The sequence below is a fragment of the Ursus arctos genome, unplaced genomic scaffold (genome assembly GCF_023065955.2).
Source record: "Ursus arctos isolate Adak ecotype North America unplaced genomic scaffold, UrsArc2.0 scaffold_24, whole genome shotgun sequence".
Classification (NCBI taxonomy): Eukaryota; Metazoa; Chordata; class Mammalia; order Carnivora; family Ursidae; genus Ursus; species Ursus arctos.
The window spans coordinates 5,380,699-5,398,612 of record NW_026622919.1 but is presented as its reverse complement, the minus strand read 5'-3'; the positions used below and the strand labels follow the sequence as shown (position 1 = coordinate 5,398,612).

Here is a 17,914-nt window from a genome sequence, read left to right as displayed (position 1 = left end):
TGGGGGATGATGAGAGGTAGAACACGCCTGACTTTCAGGACCGTGGGTGACGGGGAATACATTTTCTGCACTAAATCCATGAGCGGGACAATCCCGCTTGCTTTTTCTCCATGCCCGCTAGCTGCTCTGTGGCCTGCCCCTCTGGGCCCTACCCACGTTTCTGGGCTGGAGGTGGGCTGTTTGCCCTCCCGCTCGTATACATGAGGGAGCTGTGGGCACAGGCCCTTTGTCTTTCTTCTCTGTCCCTTCCTGTCTGGAAGCCATCATGTGGCCCATGCAGGCTCAGGGTCAGGAGACCTAAGGCGGGAAGGAACCCCAGTATTCTGGCAGAGTGCTGGTCTGGGGGCTCCAGGAAGAAACGCAGATCAGGACTCGAGGGCTCGGGGACAGGGCTCCGGGCTGGAGAAGGGATGGAAAAAGGTCCCTGTCCCAAAGGACGTCAAACTCACCAGGCCCAGAGGCAAGGTAACACTGATTTATCTGTGCAAGAACATGGCTGATCTGGCAGACCCAGGCTGGGACAGCAGCGGGCTCAGGCAGACGTGTCGAAGAGGCGATCGATCATGTCGCCCACCTGTTCCACGCGGTACTTGATGTACTTCTCCGGGTTCTTGGTGAAGGGCACGCTGCCATACCTGACCAGGCGCTGAGGTCAGGGCCAGGCTAGCAGCCCCCGGCGCCACCTCAGCCTAGGGCGCTCCTGACAGGGTGCCCCTGAGTGACGGCCCTGTCTGGCCCCACAGCGAAGCCCAGGACACTGGCCCTGCCACCCACACCCACACGCCCGTCCGTGTTTCCTTCAAGAGGAACAGAGCAGAGACCCAGCAGTGGAAGTGAGGGGCACAGGGCTGGGGAGGTGGAGACAGAGGGCTCACCTGTGCAGAAAGGCCCCGTAGGTCTCCCTGACAATGTTTTTCTGAGCTTGGCGAATCTTGTCTCTCTGCTCCATGTCAGGAATAGCCCAGGCCTTCTGGATCTTGCATAATTCTTCAAGGCCATCATTGAAACCCTGGCCACCAAAAATAGGTGGATACAGAAGTGACCCAAAGACAAAGACTCTGGGCCCGTGTCCCTGCAACAGCCGCAGGGAGCAGTGGAGGGGGGAGGACCCCAACTCACCTTGAACCGCTCCTTGATCATCTGCCGCTCCTTGTCCCTCAGCTGGGGGGGGGGGGGAGAAAGGGCAGAGAAAGTGTTCCTCAGAGCAGAACCGCCCGGCCACTGGCTCCTTCCCCGCAAACACCTGAGCCCAGCCCTTCCTCCTGCTGCCCTGATGACCACAAGCATCCTTGGCTCATCCCAGCGGGATGCTTGTCCATTTTTTCCCGGAGACGTGATGAAAAGTATCACATCTGCTAGACACCCCTTCCCAGCCCAGGCCTTCCGCCCACCTTGACTCCTGGTTGGAACACAGGTAGGTTCTTCTCGGCGATGTAGTCAGTCACCTTTAACCAGCTGCCAGGTGGGGAGAGAAGCAGAAGGCAGAAGAGGGACAGCCTCAGGGACAGGCTGGTTTGTTTTGTTTTTTAAATCTCTTGATCTACTAGGGGAGGGGAAGCTTGGCAATCGATCGGGGTCACAACTAAGCAGAGCACAACTGAGATTTTTTCCTTGGGAAAAGAAAATGTTCAAGCTGGTGGCTTTTAAAATTAAGAAGAGGAAACGGAATTCAATAAATTGAACAAATACTAGCAGCTGCATTTCACATCGATCTCCTGGAGAATAAAGCCGGAGAAGCAGATGAGAAAGAAAGGAGGGAGCAGAGGACAGACAAAGCAAGGAGGACGGAGACCAATCCCAGAAAGAAACACACAAAGGGAGACACACAAGCCAAGGAGAAATGAGGATGAGGAGCAGTGGGAGCACTGCAGAGCAAGGCCCAGCAAGTCCAAGTGCTGCTGCAGCCTTGCTCTTCGCTTGGCCTCACGTTCCCACACTTCTGTCAGGCAGCCTTGGCACCCAGCCTCCGGAGAGGCTGGCAACAGCAGCCCCTAGCAGGCGGTGGTGGACGGTGGGGGCTTCCCTTTCCACCCTGTCCGTGTGGTTAAACAGCCAAGGGAGCACTGGGCCCACAGGGGAGCACTTCCCCGTTACTGACCCCACTCTGATTGAAGCTCAGGCAGGAAGAGTGAGTGATGGATACGAGTGTGGGGGTGACGGGGAGGACGCGGTGGGGGCCCACCTGCGCTGGTAGGTCTGGATCTGCTGCTCAATGTGCTCCCGGTAGGAGCGCTCAGCAGTCTTCTGGGTCACGGCCACCAGCTGGATCAGCTCAGACCTGGGGAGGGGGTAGGGAGGGAGCAGAGGAGGACCGAACTGGCTCTGGGGGCCCAAAGGTTGCTGGTATCTGCAGCAGCACCGTGGGGCCTGCCCTACACCACCCCAGGTCCTGGGACTCCAAGGGGTAAAGCGCTGCCCTCCCCGCCTGGCCAGGCAGAGGGCACAGGCAGCCCCGGGAGGGAGGGCGGGCGGGTGGGGGCAGGTGGGAGCCACTCACTTCTCCAGGGCCTTGAGGATGTAGTTGTAGTTGTTGTGCAGGAAGATGGCGCTCAGGGCCGGGTCCTCGTACACCTTGGACTTGCTCAGGAGGTTGAGCTGCAGGTTGCCCAGGACCTTACCTGCACAGGGAGGGTGCGGCTACATCCACGGGCAGCCTGACCTAAACGACCCAATCCCTGGCCTGCGAACCAACTCCAAGCCCTGCCCTTGTCCCTCCTGACTCCGGACTCCACCCATCTCAGGAGCCCTCTGCCCAGCCCCGCTCGGCCCCTAAACTGGAAGTTAGGTCACAATTTCCGAGGTCAGGAGTAGACCGGACGTAGCGGGAGGGCGCAAAGGAAGGAAGGGAAAAGGCAGGGAGCTGGGCGCTGGGGGCGGCACTCACAGATGTACGTGCTCAGCAGACGCTTGCTGAACTCGGAGCTGTAGCTGGTGGCGGAGGAGCTGGTCTCTGGGAGGAGAGAAGGCCTGTTACTGCAGCTGGGGAAGCAGCCAGGACCCTCTCTGGCCTTCCCTCAGCCCCAGGAGCGGCTGCGGAAACCCTGGGGGGGCCCCTGAGCCTTCCTCAGGCAGATTGGACGCAGAGGCGCTCAGGCGGTGGGGGTGGGCGGCTGTGTGCCGAGCTGCTGGGCTCCCGCCTGCCGCAGGGAGCTCTCTCTCAGCCCTTTCCTGGAAGCCAGGGCAAGCCCCTCTGTGGTGACGGCTGGCCAGGTTAACGAGCTGGCCCGTGATCGGCAGGAAGGCAGGCGGGACAGGAGTGGGAAGCCTGCCCCCCTCCCAGCCCCGACTCATGCTGGGTGCTATCTACTACAAGGCCCACTTATCCCTTTTGTGAACAGCAGGGTCTTAGAGTGGGCTCCCTACGGCCTCTCCCCCTTCTCCCCAACTTCCCACAACCTCCTCTACCAGGCCCCTCTGAACAAGCAGGAGGCCGGGGTGGGGGCGGCGGTGTATAGGGAGGGAGGGGGCAGGCAGGTGCTGGGCTAGCCTGGAGGGTGCACCCAGGGTGCCGCCTGGATAAGCTTAGGGACAGAAAGTGGCCCTGCAGGGAGATGAGAGAGTTGGGAGTACCCCGAAAAAGCCCATGTCCCCCCTGACCCCCACTTCCCAGTATGTCCTGAGTCTGTCCAGATGCCTCCGGCCCAAGGAACATCACCCATGGGGTTTCAGAGGGGTAGGATGGGGCTGCAGAGCCCTGCTGCTTACCTCGGGGGTCTAAAGGAATATTGTATGTGTCCCCAAGAACTACGGAGTGAAAGGCAGTGCACTCAGAGGGAAAGGGGGAGAGACAAAGAAGGGAGAAAGACGCAAAGTGCAAACACAGGTTAGAAACCGTGTCCCCCGAGTCAAGCAGACCCCTCCCCGCGACAGCCAGAACACAGACAGCAGGACACACCCCGGCTGGACCCTTGAAGGTGAGGGAGCACACAGCCAAGTGGGGATCTGGAGAACTGCAGGCCAGAGGCCGCTCCTGGCTCCCTCACCCCCAGAATGGAGGGAGGGGGAGGGCCCGGGGGCCCCAACAAATTGGGTTGGGTCTCAGTGCTCAGAAATGCCAACCTCCTTCCATGCCAACCTCCCCAGCTCCAGTGACAGGGCAGCGGTCAGTGGGAAGACACCAGGCTGGCCCTGAGACGCCAGCCCACGGAACGGTCAGCTGTGTGAGACTAATCGGGAGGACAGGCGAACACAAGAGCAGGTGGAGAAATGCGGAAGGAGGGGCGAGGCAGGCAGGGCATCTTCGAACCAGGGAGTGCCACTCTCCAGAGCGAGGACGGTGGAAGGAGCAAGAAGGGAGGGAGGTCGGGTCAGGAAAGGCACAGTCAAACCCCACTCCACAGGGCTGGAGGGGATCTCTCCCAGAAGTGGCCAGTCACCCCATGTCTCCAGACAAGAGGGAGGAGTGGGGGACGGGAAGGGGGCCCCACTGGGAGATGCCAAGTACCTTGGGAGGCCAGCATGGCCCCTGCCGTCTCCTGGAAGTCCAGGAGCTGCTGTAGGAAGAGGATGGCCTGTGTGGGGAGAAAACAGGTCCAGGAAGAAGGTCAAAGGCAGGACCTCAAGATCAGATCTCCTCCCAAACGCACCCCCTTGGACCATTCCCGGGCAAGTGCAGGGCCAGGAGTCTGTCCCGTGAAAAGGGTGGTGGCAAGCTTCCTGCCCTACTGGAGACACTAAGTACTTTGCCATCCGTCCCGCCACCAGCATGCCAGCTCTGGGCCACGCCGGGCCCCCTTCCCTCCCCAGGAGACCTTGGGCAGCACCTACGTTGCTTGTGAGCTCATGCACAGTGCCATCCTTGGGCATGTTGTATTCCTTGTCCGGATCATTCTGTGGAAAGAACAGCCCCGCTTCCGGAACCTGCTCTTGGTGCCGCCTCCTGGCAGACGGGGGTCAGGGCCCTCAGGCACGCGGGCCAGTGAGACAGGACAGGAAAATGGGGCAGGAGCGTCACCCCCTGGGGGCTCCGCAGCCCCTGGGAAAGAAAGGGAGGCCAGTGGGTACTGACAGGAGACTAGCAGCCCCTCTTGGTGGCCTGCCCTCTGCAGGAGCTCCTGAGACAGGTCCCTGGCGGTCCTGCCCACAGCTCCTAGGGCCGCAGGTGGCCCCGGAGAGAGGGAGAGCACCTTGATGTTGTCGGCAAAGTCCTCCAGGGCCTTGGCTCCAACGGTCTCCATGGAGGTGATGAGGCCCGGCAGCTTGTTCTTGGTGCTGGCGGCAGTACCCTAAGGAAGCACACAGCTGCAGAGCGGACCCCAGCTCCCCTGCCCCTCCCTGCAGGGCCTCCCCTCCTGTTCCGTCACCCCGCGAGTGGGTCCCCTTGCCCAAGGCCCTGCAGAAGCTGCTTCCGTTCACCTTCAGAGCAGAGCTGTGAGGGCGGAGAAGGTGCTTCCCTTGAGAGGCCAGGCCAGGCAGCACAGGTCCCCCCCTTGGGTCTCTAAGGGTCTCCCCCATCCACATACCTGGAGCACCTGGTCAAACTCAGGCTTGGTCTGCTTCAGGTGACGCAGGATGGGGAAGACAGTGAGCACGGCGGAGAAGTCGTGCCGAATGATGGCCTTCCGGGCAGCAGACACAATGTTCTCCCCTTCGAGCATCAGCCCGTCCAGCGCATCCTGAGAGAGCAGAGCGAGGACGCAGCTCACAGAGGGGGCAGAGTGGTGACAGCTGCCTCCCAGGGACGGTCAGGGCCGCTGGAGGGGCTGGGGGAAGCAGCATGCCTCAGCGGGAGACGGCAGTGGGGAGCCCCCCCCCCCCCACAGTGGAGGCAGTGGCTCTAGCTGAAGGCTACTGGACGGCAGGTCTGGCCCGAGCTCCAGCTTCCGCAGCAGCAGCTTTTGCGGGGGCATCTGGTCGGGGCCCAGAAACAGGGCAGGGCGGGGCAGGACCTGGATCAGGGAGTCAAAGGTCTTTTTCTGATGGTGCTCGGGGATGACGTCCGTCAGCAGCTGGTACTCGCTCTGGGCCAGCTTGACGAAGGCACTGACGCAGTGAATGTAGGCGTCGGTCTCCACGTCCAGCGTGTCGTCTCTCCCTGGGGGGACAGCAGTGTCCCTGAGAGGCTGGTCTGGAGGCAGCCACGCTCCCTGCTGGGGGGGGGGGGCATTGGGTCTCCCCAGCTCCTGGCCTGTAGCCCAGGCCGGCAGCAGATGGGGAGGAGGCCAACTGTTCTGGCAGAAAGCTTAGAGGATTCCAGCGAGCCCGACCGCTTTGAAGGGAAAACACGGCGCTGAACCCAGCCTTTGTCCCGGCTTCGTTCTCAGCTCTGCCAGACCATGTTTATGTCCCAGACATCAGGTACTAGAGGCGGTGGGGAGACGGATGAACGGATAAAGAGGGAAAGGGCCCTAAACTGGCTTCCTGGCTACAGTGTACCTGTCCCCGGGACTGAGGATTCTGAATTGTACCAGAAGGAGGGCGGCTGGGGTAGGTGAATGGCAGTGCCCACCTCAAGGAGGCAGGCACCGTGGTCACCCATCTGAGAAAATGCCGGGCCACCGAAGGCAGTTCTCAGCCCCTCCAGACCTTCTGGAATGTCTAAGAAGGCAGTGGTCAATGGCCTAGGAGGCTAACTGGCATGGGGTCAAACTTTGAGAAGGGGCGATGAGTCCCAGAAAGGTAGGGCTTCCTGCTGGTCAGCTGCCCCAGGAGACCCGGGTCCCACCAGCGGAGGCTGGGGCAAGGGGCGCCCGCAGGCAACCTGGTCCCATAAGCAAAGGAACGGGCTCCGAGTCAGAGCTTTGGAGCTGTTGTTGGAGTCAGATGTCAGGGCTCCCTGCCCTCCAGGGAGCCACCTTGAAGTGGCGGCAGCTTCTCCCCTTGGCCCAGGCCCTGAGAGCCAGGCACACACTCCCATCTGGAGAGAGGCAAGGAGACCTAGTGCCCAAAAGAGAGACTTGAGAGAGAGAGGCAAACAGGCCTGGCTCATCCTCAGAGCAAAGCCCTCTGGGGACCGCGGCCAAGGCAGCAGCAGCTGCCCTCGGGCTGGGCTGCGGTACTCACCAGCCAGCGGCCCGTGCTTGTCGTTCAGGGCCTCGGACAGGTGCTTAACTCGGAAATCATGCTCGTGACCTAGCGAGACGTCGGCCGTACAGACACAAGCAGCGTTTATCCAGGGGCCGGGCGGGCTGCCCCTTGGGGACAGGGAAGAAGCCCTCGATCTCCAGGAGGGGACGTGAGATGGGAGGGCAGGGAAAGGGGCACCAGAGAGGGTTCTGAGCCCCTCCTCTGCCGCAGACCACCTTGGGAACAGCCATTTCAAGCCTGACTTGCAGTGCCCCAGACCTCAAGAGCTGGTTCTCCAAGCCCGAGGCTAAGAGAAAGCCTGAGGGACGACCAAGGAGGGTTCTGGAGAGCTTCCGGCAGCTGCGGAGGGTCTGATGCTTGGCCCCAGGGGGCTTGCCCACCTCACCATATTTGGGAGACTCGCAGTTAGAGAAATGTCACTGCTGAGTGTACGGGACAGCCTCCTTTGGCTCCCCGGGGTTATTCTTTGGAAGAAGGGTCAGGTCCACCAGGGCAGGGCTGCCCTTCCTCTGACAGGAGGCAAGGAGGGACGTGGCCTACAGGCTGCCCATCCCCCTCGAGGCACACACTCCCCTTTCTAAAGCTGGAGGAGGAGGAGCGGCCCGGAGGCCTAGGCCAGCTTGGTCCTGCCACTGCTGGTCTGAGCGTGAAAGGGCTGCCCGTGACAAAGAACTTTCTCCGAGTTCAAACAGGACATGAGGACAGAGACAGTGAGGGAGGGAGTAGGAGGCCTCAGGGAGGGCAGAGCTGCCGTCAGCCAGACAGGACCAGGCCAAGGCCACGACACCTGCCCTGTGCCAGCTGGAGTGAGTGGCACTGGGGACCTGCTGCCCCCACCCCTGCTCCCCTCTCACGGACTCTCCCACGGCCCTCCTGGGGGCTTGGAGGCTCTGCCCTGCCACGAGAGTGGACACATGGTGGAGGAGGAGGGAACAGGAGAAGAACACAGGGTGATTACCTTCCAGAGGAATGAGGTTAGAACCCCCCTTTTTCCCATCTAGACCATGCTGGGAATACTGTTTCAGAAGGTTCTGAGCCTTACGGATCGTCCCTGTCACCAGAGCCACACAGAGAGGAGACAAGAAGACCTAGGAAATGAGTGAGAGAAAACAGCAGCGGGCCTCCACCTGCCCCCCCAAGCCCCACACCCGGCCCCCCAACAGTGAGCATGCCCACACGCCATCTCTCCAGCAGGCCCGTTCCAGGACCCCCGGAGGTGCTGCGGATGGACAGGAAGGAACGGGCACGGGGCGTGCCCCACACAGGGCTCCTGATTCTGCTCCTGACCCTCATTTTTCTGGATTTGAATTCTCTTTAGGAAGTGCAGCGGGTGAAGGAGATGAGATGGGCAAAGATCCATCAGGAGAAGCCAAAACCAAAAAACACTACTGAGTGGCATTTAAGTCGGAACAGACCAGGGCTCAGGATGGAGGCGCTGGCGATGAAGCTCTCACACCCAGAGGGCACAGCCTGGCTGGCGGAGTCTGGGGACCCCTGAGGCCCAAAACACTAGGAGGCAGAGTTCCGGGCATGCTCAGTGCTGGGAAGTGGACACACGGAGGTCGACGGAAAGCAGAGGCTGGGAGTTGGTGAGACAGGACTGAGCTTCCTGGGAGAGGGGTGCCCAAGATAGAAGGCTTGGAGACCCTGAGGCAGCCTGGCCCCGTGCACCAAAGCCACCTGAACCCCCAAAGCAATCGGAGAAAACTCAGAAGCTCGGTCGGGGGTTAATAGAAGCCACCACACAGAGCCGGAGGCAGGACGGGAGACAGGGGCATGCTCTCAGCATGGAGGAAAAAAACAACAGTTAGTATCACACATGAAATCAACAAAAACAAAACCACAGCGCCTACAGCCTCCGGGGTCAGCCACCTCTGTGGGAATGAGACATCTCAGGGCAGAAAATGGGGGAAATAAAATAGCATTTAAAATAGACGAGGACAGCTGCCTTGTTAATAAAATGCACCGGGAGCAGGGAGGAGGCCCCCCCACGTAACTCTGGTCCGTCTTCTCTGGAGATTCCTGCGTCCCTCAGCCCCAGCCGTGTTTCTGAACACAGTGAGGCTGCCTGCGTTCTGGCAGCCCCCCAAAAAGCTGGGGGAGAAGGGACAAGGTCTGGAGTGACTCCTTTCTTTCTGTTTGGCCCATGTGACAATTAGCTACTAATGACCAAGTTCAGGGCCCCGGCGCAGCATCTGTCTCCCTGTGTTCTCCCCGTTCAGTGAGCTGTCCTGCTAATGAGCGAATCGGATTCCTGCCCCGCAGCCGACCAGCAGCAGATGAGCCCACACACGGGCATGCTGGTGGGGATGGGGACCGGGGACACTGATCGGGCAGCCGTCAGAAACATCAGGTGCCCAATGACCTCGGAGACGCTGAGATTGGTATTAAATTACCGACCAACTGAGCCCTCCCTGTTCCTCTCCCCCGAGCCAGGAGCGGATGTACCAGGGACCTGGCTCCCTACTTCCCATCGGTCCTGACCCCCGGCTGCTGACAACTCTTGAAACTCTGCAGCAACCACAGGGATCCTCACCGCCTGAGTCTCCCTCTGGGGCCCATAAGCCAAAGACGGACTAGGCCCACCGTGAGCCCCGCCATGGCCAGCCAGCACTCCGGGGGTGGTGCAGACCGGGTGTGGGCCCTCCCACCGTCGGCCTGTCAGATTAGAGATGGGGAAGAGAGCCCAGACCAGCAGAGGGAGGCAGCCTCATAGCCTCACAGGGAGACAGCCCCTGCCCAACGCACAGAGGCACAGGGACAGACCGAGAGCCGGCAGCTGCGGCCCAGGCTCGGCACAGTCACTGTTAGGAGCAGGTTTTTGGGTGACGGCCAGGAGATCCGCACTGGAGGGGAGGAGGCGGTGCGCCTCCTGCGGGGGCCACCAGTCCTCTGCTCGCCTGGGCCCCTGAGGGCAGCCTCTACGCTGCCCTTTTTCCAAACCCCAGTGAAAGGCCTGAGCAGGAGCAGGTGTTCTCTGAGGGGCACAGGCAAGAAACACGCGACACACAGCCTGCTGTCACAGGGGTGGGTCCCACAGGCCCTGCTGGGCAAGTCCCTGCAGCCACAGCTCGGCACTGTGGGTGATGGTGGAAGCGGCCCCTGGCTCTCGAGCTTTCTCTCCCTGACGCGGCTCCTGGCGGTCCCTCGCCCTGCAACATCCTAGCCTCTCCTTCAGCTGAAGACAGTGTCGCTCGGCAGCCCGGGACAGCCAGGCTGCGCTGACGTGCAAGGACATTTCACCTGGAGCATGGAGCCTCAGTAGATGGGGCCTTGCTAGATGGGGAGACACCTGCTTTCTGTCCTCTGTACCTACAGTCGGGGGTCACCGTGAAGACAAGCTCTGGAGGGGCCGACGCTGCTAACCCCAAGGTGCCAAAGGCCAAGCAGGTCCCACAGCTTTCTGGCTGGGGCTTACTGGGCCGGGGTGGGGGCTCACCTGGCCTCTTGATGGGTTTCTTGGTGGGCGTGTCTTTCCTCTTGTTGGGGATAGCAGGGGAGTAGGGAACCCCAGAGGAAGAACTGCTCTTCCGGAAATGTTCCTTCAGGCCCTTGATGGAGCGGTCTAGCTGGCTGGAGCGAATCTGGTAGTAGACATTCATGAAATCTGAGGAGAGAGGGGGTGACAGAGCTGTGGCAGCTGGGGTCCCTGCCTCTCTGTCCCCTCTAGAGGCAGTGGGCAGAGCAGCAGTAGAACCCACTCTTTCAGTTTGCTAACTCTTTCCTAGCATCGGCTATGGCTCCCAGCCACCCACAGAGCCTGGTCCCAAATCAAGCCATCTTAAAAGGGAAAATATCCCCCAACAGAACTGCTAAGTAAGTTTTGTAGGTAAAGGTTCTTTTCGATAAAAAATATAAGATTAGGGGGGCGCCTGGGTGGCTCAGTCGTTAAGCGTCTGCCTTCGGCTCAGGGCGTGATCCCGGCGTTCTGGGATCGAGACCCGTATCAGGCTCCCTGCTCCGCTGGGAAGCCTGCTTCTTCCTCTCCCACTCCCCCTGCTTGTGTTCCCTCTCTCGCTGGCTGTCTCTCTGAGAAATAAATAAATAAAATCTTTAAAAATAATAATAATAAAATAAAATTAGGGGGCACCTCGGTGGCTCAGTCAGTTGAATGTCCGACTCTTGGTTTCAGCTCAGGGCATGATCTCATGCGTTGTGAGATCGAGCCCTGCGTCGGGCTCCACACACAGCGGGGAATCTGCTTATGACTCTCCCTCTGCCCCTCCCCCCTGCGTGCGCACACTCTCTCAAATGAATAAATAACATCTTTTTAAAAATAAATAAATAAAATTAACATCGAGGTTCACCTTGGTAAGGGATCAAAGAATGTGAGCAATTTAGAGGTAAAGAGACAATGAATGTCAGTGAATGAAAAACACACTACATCTTTAGCCATTCGTGACATGCAACTTTTCTAAAAAAGGACCGTGACAGCCCTAAGATAAATAAAATTAATGAAGAAGACAGAGCCATGGGACCGTGAATGGCTCTTTGGACTGGCCCCACCCACCTGGAGAGGAGCTTGCAAAGGCAGAAAGGGACAAAGCTGTTCGGACACTTCTACCTGATAGTGGCATCGTTGAGAAAACACTCAAAGAACTCCCTACATAAGGAACGCAACCACATAAGTACGCTCACTGCAGCACTTTCTATCGATACTGGAGAACGGATAATCCAACAATGCAAACGGGCACGAAAACACTGCATTTCAGCACTTCCCAACCGATGTGTTGCAAGGAGCCCCAGTGTAAAAAATGGGCCAAAGCCCAGGGATCTGGAGGCTGCCCACTGGCCTCCGTCTTCTCTCTAAAAATTTCCTGCTGAGCCCAAAGCCCCCCAAAGTGCAGCTGAGGAGCCGTGGACATGGTCACACAGTCCTGTAAGCCACAGATTGATTTCTCGTATATCATTTCCTATTAAACGTCTCTTTATGAAAAGAAATCTAGGTGGATTAAAGAAATAAAGGGGGGAAAGCCCCCACTCCGTCTGGCCCTGCCACCTGGGGCCTCTCACCTTGGTTGCGGCCGTACTCCACCAGCCAGCGGGAGATGCGGGTCACGTCCTGGAGCACCCCCTCTGGCAGGTGCTCCAGGGGCACCTCCTCCTGCGCCTCCAGCTCGTCCTCGCCGCTGATCAGGTCCAGGATGAGCACGGGGGACACGACCTTGCTGTGCCTGGTCATCAGGCTGCGGAACTCGGACTCCAGCGACTCCTTCCCGCGCTCGAACAGCAGCTTCTACGGGGACGACGGGAGGAAGGAAGGGAGAGGGTTCGGCTGCTTCAGCATCCAGCCGGCCCCTCCTCTGCCTTCACCTCCTTTAACCAGGAGAAGAAACACCAAGAAGCGCTCTCTGCTTATGTCTTTGCCTCATGTTTCCTCAAAATATATGTTCACAGGTGCACCTCAAAGTTTTATAAGAAGCGGGTGCTTCACAAATATTGGCCAATGATTTTCCCACTGGGCCACCACTGTGTCTTCTTGCTAGAAAAGGGTTTGCAGAATAGCAGGGAGGACATTAGGAGAAGGAAGGGAAAAATGAAGCGGGGGTAAATCAGTGGGGGAGACGAACCATCAGAGACTATGGACTCCGGGAAACAAACTGAGGGTTTCAGAGGGGAGGGAGGTGGGGGGATGGGCTAGCCTGGTGAAGGGTATTAAGGAGGGCACGCATGGCATGGAGCACTGGGTGTTATACACAAACAATGAATCATGGAACACTACATAAAAAAATTTAAAAAAAGAGAAAAAGAAAAAGGGCTTGCAGAAGAAAAAACCCAGATAAATGGAACTTTGTCAAATGAAAAGCTTCTGTCCTGCAAATGACACCATCAAAAAAGTAAGAAGACAACCCACAGGATGAGAGAAAACATCCAAAAATTATACACCTGATAAGAGACAGACAGAACATACAAGAGAACAGGAAACATCCATCCACACAAGAGTACACGTGAAGGTTCACAGCAGCATTATTCGTAACTGGCAAAAAGTGGAACGTCCATCAAGTGGCAAACGTGGTCCATCCACACAACTGGACATTCCTCAGCCACACCACCAATGAAGAACGGACACGAACCACCACGTGCCCGAACCTTCAAAGCATTATGTGAAGCAAAAGAAGGCGGACATAAAAGGTCACATATTATACGATTCCATTCCTATGAGAAGCCCGGAATAGACAGATCTGGAGAAACAGAGTGTAGACCAGTGACTAGCAGAGGCTGCGTGATTGGGGAGAGCTGCTGAGGGGAGTGGCTGTCAATGGGTTCGGGGTTCTTTTTTTTTTTTGCCGGGGTTCTTGTTTGGGTGATGAAAGTATTCTCAAATCGGTTCCGGTGATATTGTGCAACTCTGTGATTGTACTAGAAGTGAGTAAATGTTATGGAATGTGAATTAAATCGCAAACAAGATGTTTCGAAGACGAGAGAGCAAGGAGTTGGAGTGTCCCTGCTTGAAAGAGGAGGATGTCCTCTTAGGGAGATCTATGGCTCACGTCTTCTGCATTCTCTGTCTCCACCCCACCCCCACACCCAAGTTCTAGTACAGCTCCTCACTCTACGACCCAAACTTGGCCGTGACCCCCAAAACAAAGATCCCTGACACCCCAATCTCAAGACAGGCCCCCCACCCACGGGCTGCAGTGCACTGACGACACTGGTGTGTCCCCACTGGTGACTGGTATGCCAAGATATTGATCCCATCGGTCCTCCAGGCAAGGAGGCTGGGCCTTGGGTGGCTAGAGACCACTGGCTGGTTACCAGTTCAACCCAGTGTGACATATGAATGTCTTCATTTCCATCACAGACCCTGATGGGAGAAACACTGGGAAGTGCTGCTCTAAGCAAAAGCTTCCAGGTTCGAGAAAGGCCAGGTTCCCATCTTCCGTTTCTCAGCTTACTCCCTCTTCTGGGCGAGACACGCACTCAGGGCGAGAACTGTGGTGCCACCAGGAAGGCATGCCAGGTGACTGGGTCCAAGCTGGCCCTTCCTCTAATATTCTTCCCGGTCTGGGATGTCTGGGGCTCTGCTCCCACCATTTCTCCTGTCTGTATTCTCCCCTTCCCTCGGTGCCTTGAGTAAACCTCACTTCCCAGCATTACCCCATCTTGCTCTGGTCACCTACAGCCTCTAATACTTAAACACAAAGAGAAAACAAAAAAACCAAACATGAAAACACGAATGCAGGTTTCTAGAGGAGTCAAATTCATAGAGATAGAAAGGAGAAAGATGGTTGCCAGGGGCTGGGGGAAGGGAGGAATAAGTTAGTGTTTAGTGGGTAAGAGTTTCACTCCGGGAAGATGGAAAGAGTTCTGGAGACGGATGGTGGTAGCAGGCGCACAACATGAATGTACTTAATGCCGCTGGACTGTTCACTTAAAAATGGTTAAAATGGTAAATTTCATATCACGGATTTTTTACCACAACAGAGAAAAACACAAACGTATGTATAAAAATCAAATGTTAGATTTATATTTGATATGTAATTCATAGTTTAAATTAGAAAAATGTATTAAGGATGCACAGCTATAATTTCCGAGGCAGGCCTCTTAGTGCCTACAGTACGCACACTGTATTATGTACTACCGTTTCTCCCACCATGTTCTCCGTTAAGCTGGTCCAGTGTCCCTCATGAGACCAGGGCGGGGACTGGTGTCTCCAAACCTCCCACATTAGCCCGCTGGCCCCTCACCACTTTGTTGAGCTCTGGGCTGTCTGGGCTATTGTCCTGGAAATACTCCACAGCCTTCTGGATCTTGGCCATGCTCCCCAGGTACTCCTCCAGCCTGCCTGCGGGGCTGTGAAGGAAAAGAGCTGCGTCACCCCGAGCAGATGGAAGATGAAGATGAAGGACCACGAGAACGGTGTTTGGAAGAGAAGAGCGTTAACACAGGGGACTCCAGGCTCAAATACGTTCAAACCCTCCCATCTGAAGTCTAGCGTCGCTGGCCCAAGAGGTGTTAGCAGTGTGAGCCTCTGGCCTTAGCTCACCCCTCCCTGATGATTTTCTCAGTGTCACTGGCCACATGGTAATAGCTGATGACATGGTCCAGGCAGGAGAGAGTCTTCTCAACATTCTCCTGCAGCCGCTGCAGGTTCTCTGTCTGCTTGTGCACAGGGATGATAGAGTTCTCCAGCTTCATAAGGCGGCTCTCAAAGGATGACAGAATAGACACCTGCAGGGGACAGCCCAGTCTCAGGACTCACGGTTGTCCTAGGACTGCTTCCACCCACCCACGAGGTCTTTGACATTTGCTGCCTTTCCTCTGGTTTTCTTCCTTCCTTTATTTTAAAAAAGATTTTATTTATTTATTTTGACAGAGAGAGAAAGAGAACACAAACAGCGGGAGTGGGAGAGGGAGAAGCAGGCCCCTCGCTGAGGAGGGAGCCCAGTGCGGGGCTCGATCCCAGGACCCTAGGATCATGACCTGAGCCGAAGGCAGATGCCCAACCGAATGAGCCACCCAGGCGCCTCTCCTCTGATTTTTTAGATAGTAAAGTCCATGAGAAAGGGATAGGGCGTATGTGTTCGCCACTGTATCCCCAGCACCTACCATGTGGACAGCACATAGGAGGTGGTCCAAATAAACTGGACGAAGTTTGACTTGAAGGCAAACCATGCATCAAATGAACTCCTTCTAAGATAATCACCCCAGGATAGCTTCCCTTCCACCCTCTGAAGCCAAATCTCAATTTCACTTCTCTCTGAAGCTTTCCTAGACTGAACAGGAAGTAGTTTCACACAGGGTAACCTCAAATGCATTGCCAGTACCCTCAAAACCCTCTCTAAGGCCGAATCTCATTAAATAAGGACTAGGACTTTAAGGCTGTGTTCCTAAACACATACCCAAAGTTTGTATCTACTCAATACGAGCTTTTCCAGTCTCCTCTAGAAATTGGGAAGGAAACTCCTATTTGCTGAGCACCTGTTGTAGACCAGGTGCAAGATGCATTCCCACGCATTGGCTCCTATGACCTCGCAGCCGTGCTGGGAGGTTGGCATTGCCTGTTTCAGTAGACTGAAGCTCAGTGTTACCAGTCAGGAGCCACTCAGAAATAAGTGGAGGGGCGAGGACCAGATCCCAGCTCGGATTTCAAAGCTCCTTTTATGCCTAAAGCCCTCTGAGGTGAAGGCTGAGTTTTCCCTGCCCTCAGTAATCTCAAAATCTCAGGTCACCCTTGTCCTCTGATCATCACCTGAATTGAGGATGACACACGACCAGTACCCAGCCCACCTGTCAGTCTTGCTAAATGTCTGCGGAAGGAGAGAACGAAGAATGGAGAGCTTGGACAGAAAGCTGAATGTCTGTGCCAGCAGGGGCTGCGGCATCCTCAGTGAAGGGGCAAAAAAGGGGAAGGGAGCCACAGAAGAGACACCCCACACTGCTGCTAGAGAAACCCACACATTACCACCATCAGGACCCAGGCTCGAACCCCTGGCTTTATGTAAAAAGGGCTCTCCTCCAGTCTGGAGGCCTGTCTGCCCCTCCCACCTGAGGGGTTACTCACCATGTTTTTGGTGAGCTGGTCGCTCTTCTCCAGGCTGTCTCGGATGAAGGACAGCGTCTCCTCCTCCTGGGGGAAGCAGAGGGGAGCATATCACAAAAAGCTGGAGGCTAAAGAACATCGCGTCCCAGCCCCACGGCCTCGCCCCCTACCCTATCTCTTCGCAGGGAGTGCTCCCTCCCAGCCCTGCCTCCTCCCTAAGTAAATGCCCTGGCCCGCATCTCGTCCCCTTCCCTCACCTGCTCTCCATCCTCAGCCTCACCTGCTTCAGCTTGTCCTCGATCTCCCGCCGCCGGGCGGACGCCTCCTGCGGGGGAATCATCGCCTCGGCCCAGCGGCTTCCACTGCCCTGCGCCTTGTCTCTGGGTGCCCTCTCGGCTCCCGTCCCTGCCACACCCACTTCCGCCCTTAGCCCCGCCCCGTAGAGCGCTAGTGGTGCCATATTGGGAGTGGCAAGCGGAGCTGAATAATGGGCCTGGGCAGGTGGCCATCTTGGGTGTGGTCAGTGCGGGAGCTCTGCCTTGTCAGAGAAGGTTCACAGCTCCCTCGGCGGGACGGCTGGAGTTCACTTGCGGTCTTCGTGTGAAGGCCGACCGTTCTGACAAAGGCTGCTGGAGAAGGCCGCAAGTTTGTTTCCCTAGTTCGCATTTTGTGTCCAGGCACGGATGTCGCGTTCCCCGCAGACCTCAGCACAGAGCGTGTCACACGCTGAACAGGTGCTGAACAGGTGGCCATTTCATGAACCAGGGGCTTGTGTAGTCGATTCGTCCTTCGGCCCTGCATTACGCAAAAGTATGGGGCGGGCCTTGTGTGCAAGCCCCGAGCTGGGGGATGGGGACAGTGGTCGCCCATGGCCCCGGTGGCATCCGTAACCATGAACCTGGCTTGGGTAGAGCCCAGCCAAAGTCCCGGGGCTGGCTGGCGGCGTCCTCGGAGCATCGGTCCCCAGGGGGCTTGGAGCGTGCTGTCCAAGCGTCACCCTAGAGCGTCTGTCTTGGAGAGAGCTCTGTGGTTTTATTTGTTGGGAACCTGGCTGCTGGTGAAGTGTCTTCTGCTGGGAGCTCACCTAGATCTGGAAAAGGTGCAAGGGGAAGGCTGGAAGACCTCAAACCTGTATGAAGGATTGGGCCCAGACCCTTAACTATTGTCAGTTAAAGAGATGGTTCCCTGTCTGCCCCGCTTTAGACACACAGGGAGCATTTCTCATAGAGGCTTTGGGGGCAATCAGAAAGGCTTGGAGGGCTGGCAGGGCCCCTTCTCCAGAGTTCCAAAACAGAATTAACTCCTCTGCCCAGAGCCTCCTCTAACCACAACTCCAGTGGGGACACTCCTGGATCAAGGTTCCTGCAGGCCTGGATGTTCAGCTCTCACCCCAAGACTCAGCTC

General features: G+C 57.2%; 1 protein-coding gene across 7 annotated transcripts; it reads right to left on the bottom strand.

Annotated features, from left to right (window-relative positions):
* Positions 1-460: 460 nt before the first annotated feature.
* EXOC7 (exocyst complex component 7) lies at positions 461-16,921 on the bottom strand. Of its 7 annotated transcripts, XM_044378716.3 has the most exons (21): positions 16,791-16,911; positions 16,532-16,597; positions 15,014-15,198; positions 14,715-14,820; positions 12,040-12,262; positions 10,466-10,633; positions 7,985-8,077; positions 7,003-7,071; positions 5,889-6,034; positions 5,463-5,615; positions 5,127-5,225; positions 4,768-4,830; positions 4,445-4,511; positions 3,706-3,744; positions 2,885-2,950; positions 2,498-2,618; positions 2,183-2,278; positions 1,392-1,455; positions 1,120-1,161; positions 876-1,009; positions 461-635 (listed from the first exon to the last, which is right to left on the bottom strand). In XM_044378716.3, the coding sequence occupies exons 1-21, from the start codon at positions 16,848-16,850 to the stop codon at positions 533-535; spliced, it is 2,163 nt and encodes a 720-aa protein (XP_044234651.1). In that variant the 5' UTR covers positions 16,851-16,911; the 3' UTR covers positions 461-532. The 7 variants fall into 7 exon arrangements, with proteins under 7 accessions (XP_044234651.1, XP_044234652.1, XP_026339882.1 ...); XM_044378717.3 differs by lacking the exon at positions 7,003-7,071 and having other exon boundaries at positions 16,791-16,920; XM_026484097.4 differs by lacking the exon at positions 3,706-3,744.
* Between the last annotated feature and the right edge of the window lie 993 nt (positions 16,922-17,914).